The sequence below is a fragment of the Myxocyprinus asiaticus genome, chromosome 7 (assembly GCF_019703515.2).
Source record: "Myxocyprinus asiaticus isolate MX2 ecotype Aquarium Trade chromosome 7, UBuf_Myxa_2, whole genome shotgun sequence".
In the NCBI taxonomy this organism is placed as follows: Eukaryota; Metazoa; Chordata; class Actinopteri; order Cypriniformes; family Catostomidae; genus Myxocyprinus; species Myxocyprinus asiaticus.
Genome location: NC_059350.1, coordinates 34864142 through 34876439, shown reverse-complemented (window position 1 = coordinate 34876439; position 12298 = coordinate 34864142). Strand labels below are relative to the sequence as shown.

At 37.8% G+C, this 12298-nt stretch overlaps 1 protein-coding gene across 4 annotated transcripts in view; it reads right to left on the bottom strand.

Moving 5' to 3' along the window:
• Window positions 1-12047, bottom strand: part of klhl2 (kelch-like family member 2) — a 28197-nt gene extending 16150 nt beyond the window's left edge. The window contains exons 1-7 of one of the 4 annotated variants that reach the window (XM_051703625.1): window positions 11573-12042; window positions 11327-11403; window positions 11069-11194; window positions 6877-6983; window positions 6674-6795; window positions 4381-4543; window positions 3780-3889 (exon numbers count right to left, since the gene is read on the bottom strand). In XM_051703625.1, the coding sequence (XP_051559585.1) occupies window positions 3780-3889; window positions 4381-4543; window positions 6674-6795; window positions 6877-6983; window positions 11069-11106 (540 nt within the window). In that variant the 5' untranslated portion in view covers window positions 11107-11194; window positions 11327-11403; window positions 11573-12042. Of the gene's footprint in view, window positions 1-3779; window positions 3890-4380; window positions 4544-6673; window positions 6796-6876; window positions 6984-11068 lie in introns of all 4 variants that reach the window. The other 3 variants (XM_051703622.1, XM_051703624.1, XM_051703623.1) reach the window with 3 other exon arrangements.
• Between the last annotated feature and the right edge of the window lie 251 nt (window positions 12048-12298).

Below are 12298 nucleotides of genomic sequence, written 5' to 3'. Positions count from 1 at the left end.
GTGTGTCTCTCTCTCTCTCACTCTCACACACACACACACACACACACACACACACACATCCATCCGTCCATCCATCCTTGTTTATCCAATAACTTGTTAGAAACAGCACAAGCCTTGATACTATTTCTGAAGTGAACTTTTTGAATTACTAACGAAGGCTTGGATGCATCATTTGGTTTGAACCAGCAACAGCAGATTCTGATCCGCCGCACAAATGCGTTTTTATGACCTTACTCAGTTTTTCCTAATTTTTTTAAATTTACTTGTTCATTGAACTGTTGTATATAAGCAATATCACACTCGCAATCATGCTATATGGCCCTAAATCAGCACTGCTGTGATTACCTACGGCACTCGGCCTGCGGCCAAATCACAGCAGTGCTGATGTAGGGCAATATCGCACTCTTGCTCGTGTGATATTGTTTAATTATACAACACTTTCTGATTAGACGAGTGGCGTTCCAAAAAGGCAGATATACAGACCAACAGCACTGGGATGTTTCCCTATTTGTTTTACTCTGCTTCTTTTTGTTTATGGCTTTCCAAATAGTGGTGGAGATTTTGAGTAACCATTTTTGGAGGATACATGCCAGTAGGTGGCGACAAATAAGCGTTTTTAAGTTAAGAGTGAGTCATTGAGACACTGATTCAACTAAATCCGACTCAACTGATTAGTTCAACACACAAAGTCATTCACGACCGAAACAATGGAAGTGAACAAGAAAAATTTGTTCAAAAACACATATTCATAACGAATGAAAAGCCACTATTTCAAAATCAGAGTATGAGAGCAGTACAGAAAGTAATGCTTTATGCTCAGGCATCTTTCGGAACTATTTTCGCTAACAGAGAAGAAATGCTAAAACTTAAGTTATTCAATATTATTTACTTGTTTGTAGAACTTTTGTATAAAAGCAATATCACATTCGCAATGATGCCATTTTATTATCTGCGACCGAATCACAGCCGTGCTGATATTTAAAAAAATAACACACTTGCTATTGTGATATTGCTTAAATAACTGTCTGATTGAAAAATCTGGAAAAATCACATTATGTATGTTTACATGGGCAGTTATAAATGAGCTACCGCAGGTTTTGTGTAGTCCAGCTACAGTCTTCATCTCCCTGTACAAGTATACATGACACCATGCGTAATCGAATAGCTGAAGGAAGGACGCAAGCTGAGGAAGTGACGTAGATTGTTTCTGCTTGACCTCTCGTGTCATAGTAGCGCGTCAGAGAAGTCAGCTAACTAGCTTCTCAACAGCGAGACACACACAACAAGCACAACAACATGGAAAACTTTACAGCCACGTGCATTTCTAACACTGATTTTAGTGCAGATAAGATGTACGCTATCCGTTGTGCTTATGGTGATGTCCGAAGGCAGATGACGCAATTTGCTCCTGGATTGTTCTAACTATATAAGCTTGAACCCTTCAATTTATAAGGACATTATCCTTATAAAAACAGTGTAAAGTGTAATAATAACGTTTAGACTGAGGAGAGATGTTGTGAATAAACAGACGATTAAGAAAATATATGGCTTTTCTCTATTTTCCTATTGATCACTGGTATTTTTATATGTTTGTTGTCTGTATATTTGAACAGTTCTGCATCTGTCACTAAACCTCATTTGCTACTAATGACATATTCAATAAATATCATGCTTTCTGCCTCATTCTATGAATGGAATCCACATGAGTTAAGTAAAAGAAGCTGTTTTAAACACTTGATGACAATTAAAACTAAGATATAAGCAGTATATAACGTGTAATTTGTAATGTTTACATTCTGCATTCACGGTGCTAATGCTAACGCTAGCATGCTGACCTTGGCCATAGTATGCACCTGTTACCCTCTTTTATTGTATTTCTGATGGAATTTGTGAAAATAGTCCAAGTGAGATCATGAAAAAGGTTCTTTATACTTGTTTTTAAAGAGAGACATTTGATGCAACTGCAATGAAGGGTGTTGAATGATATGAGTTTTACTATGGCAGACAGATAAGAGAATTAGTCAGTGGACAGAATATAGAAAAACAATATTAATTAGAGGCACATCAAAGTGTCACAGGTGTAAATGGCTTACAGACTGCTGATCTGATCAAAAATGACCATTTCTAGATTTTGCCATGATATAGGTTGCATTCCATTCAGAAGTGATCATTCCTATGTTTATTCAGATTCTCATTTATTCAGAACTCACCTTTTAAGTAATTTTTATTTGGAAATTCTGTTTGAATCGATCTCACATCATGGCTATCATGATTGTTTTCCCTTCAAAGTGCCCTTCGGAGGCTGATTTATCCCGTTTGGAATGCAGGGACATTTGTCTTGTTGTTGCCCTTCTTCTTTTCTGCTTTGTGTTTTGTTTGACTTCCGGGTTAAGTTTTTCGGAGCATGCGCATAACGAGGACAATTGTGGTCCGATTAACATGTATACACTACTGGTCAAAACTTTTGAAACACTTGACTGAAATGTTTCTCATGATCTTTTGATCTGAAAGGCGTATGCTTAAATGTTTGAAATTAGTTTTGTAGACAAAAAATATAATTGTGCCACCATATTAATTTATTTCATTATAAAACTAAAATGTAATTACACAAAAAAAAAAGTTTTTGAAATTGATGACTTGGACCAAATAATAAAGAAAAGCAGCCAATAAGTGCCCAACACAGATGGGAACTCCTTCAATACTGTTTAAAAAGCATCCCAGGGTGATACCTCAGGAAGTTGGTTGAGAAAATGTCAAGAGTACATGTCTGCAAATTCTAGGCAAAGGGTGACTACTTTGAAGATGCTAAAATATAACAAATTTTTTATTTATTTTGGATTTTGTTTAGTCACAACATAATTCCCATAGTTCCATTTATGTTATTCCATAGTTTTGATGACTTTACTATTATTCTAAAATGTGAAGAAAAAAAATTATAATAAAGAATAAGTGTTGCAAAACATTTGACCGGTAGTGTACATGCTGGATGGAGCCAAGCTACAATCAAACCGGACTGGTACGATTTCAGTCAGACTAAAGCGTTTACATGACAATTTAAATAAGACAAATTATTGCTTTAGTCCAACTTAAATCCAACTTTTAAAGTGCATGTAAACACACTCATTCATATACAAGAGTGTTCAAACATCCAGTTAATTCAGCTGCTCAACTACAACAATAATGAATGTTCCAATCTAAATGTCACGTTTGTGGTAAGAATAAAATTAAAGTATATTTGGGAACAACAATGCTCCGACATTTTTGCGCTTTTTCTTTCTGCTTCATGAACATGCAGAAACAAAACGATGTGAAATCAAAGACCTTCCCTCAAACTCTGATCAACAGTGGTCATGGAAGATGCTTTTGTGTTACATGTCAATACCAGGTGTAAATGGTTTCTGTCTCAGCTGATCAGTTGTGACTGGATCACTCCAGGTAGATGTTAATACCAGGTGTAAACAAGGCCATACACACTCACAGTCAAACCAATATAATCACAAAAATACGATATCTTAAGATGCTGGTGTTGCTATGGCAAAAAACAAAAAGAAAAGCATGGTGCCCACGCCTCAAATTCATGTTGCCATGACAACAAACAAGCTCTCTCCAGCAGCTACAGCTATTCCCATAGTGTTATTGTACCAGCCAGTATGTTACCATGGCAACAGAGCTGCCGAAGTCTGCATGATAAAATCACCTGTTTGCTGCTATAGTTACAGATCACTAAGAGCATTACAAAGGACAGTCACAAATCTCTCATCACATGAAGACATGGTTACCTTTTCCTCTGATGGAATGGTGAGTTTATCGCTTGCTATGAGGCTGCACACTTGCTCCATGCCCAGACTGAGAAACTCCTCACTCTGCACGACCTCAGAGAAGTGTTGCTCTGTGAGTGTCAATGAGTGGGAGAGAGAGACAGAATGAGAATGGAGTCAAACAGAGTTCCTCTCACACATCTATACAATAAAAATCAACTATTGTGTTACTAACTTTTCCCATTTTTGTCTTTTAACGTCAACGTGATATCAAAATTGACACAATTTACTTTTTAACTGCACATCCCTGGTCTTATTGTGAACGATTTATCAGTGCATGTTATTCCAAAGACCCGATTTTCATCAAACCCCAAATTTGACTAAATGTGTAGTTACTGCATTTTAGGGATGGAAGAGCCAAAAAGCTATTTAGTCATTGTTTTAACAAACTCGCATTCAGGTCTGGCTCCATTTTGGAATGTTTTCACAATCCAATCAATGCCTGATGGATAAAATCAAGTCACGCCCTAAATTTTTTCTCTATGAATATGCTCTTTCACACGGAAATGTGTCACATTATGGAAGTAAAATGGCTCATGAACGGCTTTAATCAAAAACACACCTGCAAATATGTTGGCAAAATTGAGCAGCTCTGTACAGGCGTGCATGTCGGCGAAGGCGCGGATACCAAGGCAGTTGGTTGGGTGAAGTTGAGTTATGAGAAACTCACAGCAGGCCTTTTTGACTTCTTGCAGCTGCAGCAGACCAGCGGCGGGCAAGAGTACCTAATCACACACACATACCCAAAAGATCTCACACACTGCCTGAAGAGTGCTTTTTTTTTTTTTTACTGCCAAGTTTGCATTTGAGTCTCTGCTTAAAAAATACAGCCTCATTTTAACACTCTCCGTCTAGTGAACTACACAGACACAGACACATAAAAGCTATTGACATCCACCCACACAGAACACACACACACTTCCTGGATCAGATTTTTTGTTCTATCAGAGTTATAACAAGCATAACATAAAAACAAACAACATAAAAAGAAGGCAGACTCAATCAAATGTACAGGGTTCCCATATCTGTATCTATTGCACAAAACATATCCATAACTTTTCCATGACACATCCAGTCATATATGATTACTACATAAGGATTAAAAAAATGCATATTCGATATCCTCGTGCGACCCTGCTTACACATAGGTGGACATTGTATTTTGGCTTTGCTATACGCAAAGCATAATTTAAATTCATTTAACCCGGGGGCCTGGGTAGCTCAGCGAGTAAAGACGCTGACTACCACCCCTGGAGTCGCGAGTTCGAAAGTGACTCCAGCCAGGTCTCCTAAGCAACCAAATTGGCCCGGTTGCTAGGGAGGGTCACATGGGGTAACCTCCTCGTGGTCGCTATAATGTGGTTCTCGCTCTGGGTGGGGCGCATGGTGAGTTGTGTGTGGATGCCGTGGAGAATAACGTGAAGCCTCCACATGCGCTATGTCTCCGCAGTAATGCACTCAACAAGCCACATGATAAGCTCAAGCCACGTGATAAGATGCGTGGATTGACGGTCTCAGACACGGAGGCAACTGAGATTAGTCCTCCGCCACCCGGATTGAGGCGAGTCACTACACCACCACAAGGATTTAGAGCGCATTGGGAATTGGGCATTCCAAATTGGGGAGAAAAAGGGAGAAAAAAAAAAAGAATTTTTTTATTTTTTTTTAATTTAAACCGACTGATCTCAGTTCAGAAGACTCTGGGCTAAAGATTTAAACTTTCGAGTCATGTGACAAAACAAAACTGCGCCGACCACAGTGGAGTTTGTACTGGGAGAAACGCCAACAAAACTATATCTGGTAAGAAACCTAATTATGTTTTAACATCGAAACCTGTTTTGAGTCAAAAGATTCGAGTCTCTAGTTTCATCTGATATGCCATTTTTAAAATCTGAGCGATTTATCGCAAAACACCACGCTGCTAAACACAATGTACACTAATGAGTACTTTAGCACATTTTTTCCTTAGGAATCCTATATTTACTGTGCATTATCATACTGAGAATCAATGGGCTCATCCAAAAGTTGAAAATGTTGCTTTCAGAGGTTTTATATGGAGTTATAATGAGAACAAGGTGCATTTCGAACTGTTCTGAGACCAGTGCAGACAGACAGCACACTGGTAGTTAAGTCATTCAATAAATAGGGTGCAAGGGAGCATCCTATAGCTCTCTATGCAGCTAAGTGCATTCACTCCTAAAATCTGACCAAAAGTTCAGTTTCAGGCTGCAGATTATGTTTAGACCACTCAACATTTTTGGCACACATGGGTCGATGGTAATCAGTACATAGATTCAGAATTTATAATATATAATTTTAACATGGTTGGCAGTGGTTGGATGATGCTGGCCATTACTTTGAATGAGAATTAATTATGCTAATTTCTGATGTTATGTCTGTAATGTCTCAAAAACATGAATAAGCAACACTCCTGGAAACATAATAAACATTCTGATAAAAAAAAATATGAATTTCTATAGCTTGGTATTATTTAAAATTTCACAACTTAGTCCCACTGTCCACATATGTTGCCATCAATTATTAGGAAAATGATTTGCACTAGAAATTATTATTATTATTTCTGCATTTTTATTAGGTGCTACTAGTTACAAATCAAAAATGGAAATGGAAAATGCACACAGCAGTCACGCCCGGGTCCCAGGATTTAATAGACATTTCCATTACTTTCATAGGCCTAAAAATCCCAGTTTTTAAAACTCCCTGATACTTCCAGGTTTTCCATAACTTTGGAAACTCAAAAGTGGCTGTGTTTTTAGGTCATAAATGGACCCTGTTGCTCTGTCTCCTACAAACACATGTAGCATGTTGCTCTAGCCATCCACGCATACGGATACCTGCACATTCTCTTCCGTGACTTGGATCTCAGCAGTGTAAACATAGTCGATCAACATTCCCAGAGTCCAGCCGTCAATCTCTTTGATTCGAACCTTCTGCTGGCGGCTTTCTGTCATCTCTCCTACAAACACAAACCGAATATATCACCTGCCAACAAGCACAGTACCCTCCAGATTGTCTGTGTGTGTTTGCTTATTCTCACCTGTAAACATAGCGTGGAAGTAAGGACTCCCAGCAGCTAAGACGACTCGATGAGCAGCTATCTCTATGTCCTCCGCTATGATGGTGACATCACACAACACACTCTGACTGCAGTGAGAGAAAAGACATATTACAATGTGCATACAATCGAAAAAACTATTTAAATTACAGTGAAGGGAAAATAACAAATTCATTTTAACATAAACACACACCCGAAGCACATGCTCCCCGAGTTTTTTGATCCAAGTAAATTTTGAACGCAACTTCCAAAACAAATTATTTGTCTCTCTGATATTTTAATTAACGATTATTGCAGGTAAAAAAATTTTTTTAAAAAAATCTTTGTCTAAGTTAAGACAGATATCATCTATAAATTTGGTCAGTCCAATAGGGTTCCTAATATAATTTACTTTAAATTAAAAATTCTGTCTTCATTTAAACACCCTCATGTCTCTCGAAACTCCTTTGACTTTTTTGCCCTTTGGAACACAAAAGGAGTTATTAAAATGTCAAAGATGCTCTTTTCCATAAAATAAAAATGCCTAGGGATAACTGGCTGTCAAGCTCAGTTGCAATTTTGCTTGGTTTTAAATTTAAAAAAAAATTATATATTAGTACAGGATTTGAACCCAGGTCCCCTTATATGCAAAACAAAAACTATATCACTAGATTAACATGTCTTTAAAAAAAAGATAGGCGCATGATGCTCCTGAAACACACAATTCACAACTTAATTAAAGGAATAGTTCACCCAAAAATGAAAATTCTCTCATCATTTACTCACCCTCATACCATTCCAGATGTTTATGACTTTCTTTCTTCAACAGAACACAAACAAAGATTTTTAGAAGAATATCTCATCTCTGTAGGTCCATACAATGCAAGTGAATGGTGACCAAAACTTTGAAGCGATCCAATCGGTTTAGGGTGAGAACAGACCAAAATATAACTCCTTTTTACAATAAATCTTGACATCTGCAGTCTCCTTGGCGATCATGATTTCAAGCTGAATTACAATTTCTAGCACCATCTAGTGCCCTGCGCATGCGTCAAGCACTAGATGGGGTAATCGAGCTAGAAATCATGATTGTGCCTAGAGACTGCAATGGCAAGATGTACAGTGAGAAAGGAGTTATATTTTGGCCTGTTCTCACCTCAAAATCGATTAGATCGCTTAAGACATGGATTAATCCACTGGAGTCATATGGATTACTTTTATTATTGCCTTTATGTGTTTTTTTTAAGCTTCAAAGTTTTGGTCACCATTCACTTGGATTGTATGGACCTACAGAGCTGAGATATTCTTCCAAAAATCTTTTTTTGTGTTCTGCAGAAGCAGGAAAGTCATACACATCTGGGATGGAATGAGGGTGAGTAAATAATGAGAAAATTAACTATCCCTTTAATAGTGTGTACTCTTTTTTTTTTTTTTACACTAATAGAGAGGCATTCAGGGTTCATAAAGGCATCAATGAATTAAAATCAAGGATTTTCAAGTACTTTTTCCAGCACCAATTTTTCATTTTCAAGGACTTCACTTATAAGTGATGTGAACAATATATACAAGACAGCATTTACAAGTGTTTTCCATTTAAAATAGTCTAGAATTAAATTTACTTGAGAAGCAATGGTCTGAGCCAGATATTTAGACTTGTTTTAAGAGACAAATATAAGTGTATTTTGTATATAAGTGTATTTTGTATATAAGTGTATTTTTTCACTTGGTTATACTTCTGCAAGTACAATAAAGACAAAATACACTTATATTCAAGATTTATTCTCTAAAAGCAAGTCTAAATATCTTATTTGCTGCTTCTCAGGTGAATGCATCTTTTTTAAAAGTACTTTTAGATATTTTAAAATAGTTGTATTCAACATTCTCAGATAACAATTTTTTTCTTCTGCAGTATAGCTGCTAAAGTAAATGTACATTGTTTTAAAGGAGTTTTAGATATTTATATTGGAAAACAAGCCAAAACAAAAACAAATCAAAAATGTATTTTGTTGCAGTGTATAACGGGGTGAAGACTACCTCTACCTCTCTCACCTTTTTGTTCACTTCAATCCATCTTTAACTCACAAAAAAAAAAAAAAAACTCTCTCTTATTAATAAAGCTGCGTATTGCCAATTTTCTTCACGATAAGAAATGCACAGTGACACATATACTGTATTATGATATAATAAAGGCCAAAACATACTTCACGCAAGTACGCAAACACAGACATGAGCGCTTGGCCAACACGCAGTCCCGTTGTACATAGATTACGTGTGCTCTTGTGTTGCCCTGGCAGTTATAAACCTCAGACCACAAGAGGGCAATACATTTTTAGGCGCGATCATGAAACCGGTGCTGCATCCAAAACCAGGAAAATGCTTCCTTCGTAGGCTGTATACGGCAGCAGGATGAAAATAAGGTGCTTTTCAAACTGTTCGGAGACCATTTTCCTTGGTGTTCCATTCATTCTAAACAATTATCAGTTACGCCAATAACTGATTAAACAGCAAGTCAGTTGCCTACGTTTTCAGAGGCAGCCCAGATGTGGTAGATGAGTCGATTGTTGAGGAGTGGGGAAGAGACACGGAGAAAAAACAAGTTTGTTTGAATGGACTGGGGACAAAAAGTCATTTATATTTTTTCGAAAAGATTCAACTCAAATTGCTGCCCGAGTCCGCCAAGACAGTTGTTGATTGAAAGATGAAAATCTGCTCTAGCGCCCCTTGCGGCAACGCTGAGAATGCAGCGCATACTTGCGTTGTGTTATGAATTGAGTGCTGACACATTTCACAACGCAACGGCGCGTGAAATCGAGCTTGCGTAGCAAAGTGCGTCTGTGGTCACGTACTTGCGTAGAGCATGTTTGGGCCTTTAAGTCACGAGCCATCATGTTATAATCTAGCTCCAGCAAGCGTGTCCCCGCACCAGAGTGTGCAGTTTCAATCTCTCCCCCTTAGATCGGGACACTTCGCTGCCGCTGACCACACAGAAAAATGCCAGTTTCGGAGTTTGTAGTTATTTACATGATCTGCTTCCTTATTATTTGAACTTTAATAAAGCTATAACACATGAAATATAACAGCATTAAAGATGTAACGCAGGGGTGTTTCCTTTAAAGATGCTCGACACGCATTCCTCCATGTTCCTCCAGAGAATTCAGTTAGAACAACTTGGTTCTACAGTATAACAGTGGCCTCTAGAGGTGAAATAAATACAATCACTGACTGACAATATTCATCCATAATTTGATCATCTCTTCAATGCAAATTTGGTTGTTTTGATTAGATAAATCAAGTGTTCTAAATTATAAAAAAAATGTATTTGGTAAATACTTAAATATAGAACATTGTAACGGAGCCAAGTCTTCGTCATTTCAAAATAAGAGTCCCGAAATAAGTAAGTGATTTTAGCATCATGCTTTAAATCTTCTGCTTATCATTGGGATTTCTGGTTGCATTTAGGATTTTATTCACTTTGGACTCTTGTAGCCTCTAAGTATGTGCCCGTCAAAGTAAGGAAAGGCAAAAAAAAGTTTTTTAACATTCTATAAATCAATGTAAAACATTTTTTTTAAATATCAGCCGATAAATCGGTTATCTGCCTTTTCTACCACCTTAGTCATCGGCAAAATCCACTATCAGTTGACCTCTAGTTCAAATATGACCACTGTGTGCGGGGGATATGGCATATATAATCAAAGATATGTGAAACAATTCATATTTTTCTTGAGCATGAGAAACATATAGAAATGTAAAATTTTAATTTTAAGCACTTTTAAACACAACATGCCACTTTTCAGGTATTCCAGTACTTCAGTTTTTAAAAGGTAATTTCAAGCACTTTTAATAATTTCAAGGACCTTGTGGAAACCCTGGGCATTGCATGGCCTCTAACTGCATCTCTCTCTCTCTCTCTCTCACAAACACCCACACCTACTCCTCTAATTACAAGGACACTCCATTTGTGTAATGATTTTTAATGGTCTGAGCCATTAACATTTTAGCATTTTAACATTTTCATTAAAACATTGTTTAGTATTTTTATAAGCTGTTTGAATTACATGGACAGTTGGAGTGTCCTCATAATGTAAATTACTGTATGTCAGGATTCCATACATAGGGAGGCCATTTTCATCCCCATAAATGTAGGTCAAACCAACACACACACACACACACACACACACACACACAGGTATACCTGCGGAGCTCATTCATGATTCTGAAGGCTTTCCTCATGTGATGTGGATTGATGGTGACTACACTCTGTTTCTCACTCACATCATCCTTCAGCTCCACAGCTTTATGATGGCAAAGCTTAGTGCATCTGAAACATACACAAATACACTCACACACACCCTGAGCATACCTTCATCACCTACCACAAAACCATTAAACATAACTCAATATAGTGTGTGAGTGTGTGTGTGTGTGTGTGTGTGTGTGTATATATACATACAAAAAATGCGTGTATGTGTCTTATCTGTGCAGTGTCCATATGGCAACTCTCAAAAGTGACACGTCAACAGACAATTCCTGAACATTTGGAATAAAGGGTGTTGCAGTTGTGTGAACAAAGGCAGGGAATCACATGTCATGTGATCTTATGACTGCACTGATTTACTCTATATTGACATTGTCACAGTATTGTGAACACATGCAGGTCACACACAGACATTCACCACCACCCACACACTGCACTCACAGTGGATGTATCTCCATAGCGCTACTTCTTTTCACATCAGTCTGCGTCTCTCCATCTCTGATCGGGTTCTGGCGTTTAAATACCCGCTGTGTCCCGTCCGCCAAACCGAGCCGAACCGGACTAGACTGAGTCCCGGTGTGCGGGTCCAGCTCCGCTGATGAAGATCGGGATCGGATACGGTGTCAGTGTGACTGATGTGTCCAGACAGTGAGCGACAGACAGGGCCAATGTGTGGGTGAAGACAGGACACATACAGAGACTGAGACTCCTCTTATTTTTCTACAGCTCACATACAAAAACAAGAGTGAAGGGAAAACTGACACTCTCCTTCGGCGAAACACAGCAAACGCGAGCGGATCCACAGCGCCCACTACTGGTGGAAGAGTTCATAACATACATTTGTATGAGAGACGGAGCCGTTCAGCTAGTAGTCCAAAGACCCGGAAGAGAATTCACCATGGGTTCCCTCTGGATATTCCTATGAATTGTTTTAAAGGGGATTTTGAATTTATGAGAAAATTAAGGTCTGTGGAAAACATGACTTGATGATAAGTGGACGTTTATTTCTACAATATAAATTACACACTTTCATACCTCAAACGTGAATTTAGAAGCCGTATTAAATTAAATACTTTTTTTTTTAAATAATGTTTACCAAAGATGGAGAGAGGCGTATGCTCAAGTGTTTGAAATGAGTTTTGTAGACATAAATATAATTGTGCCACC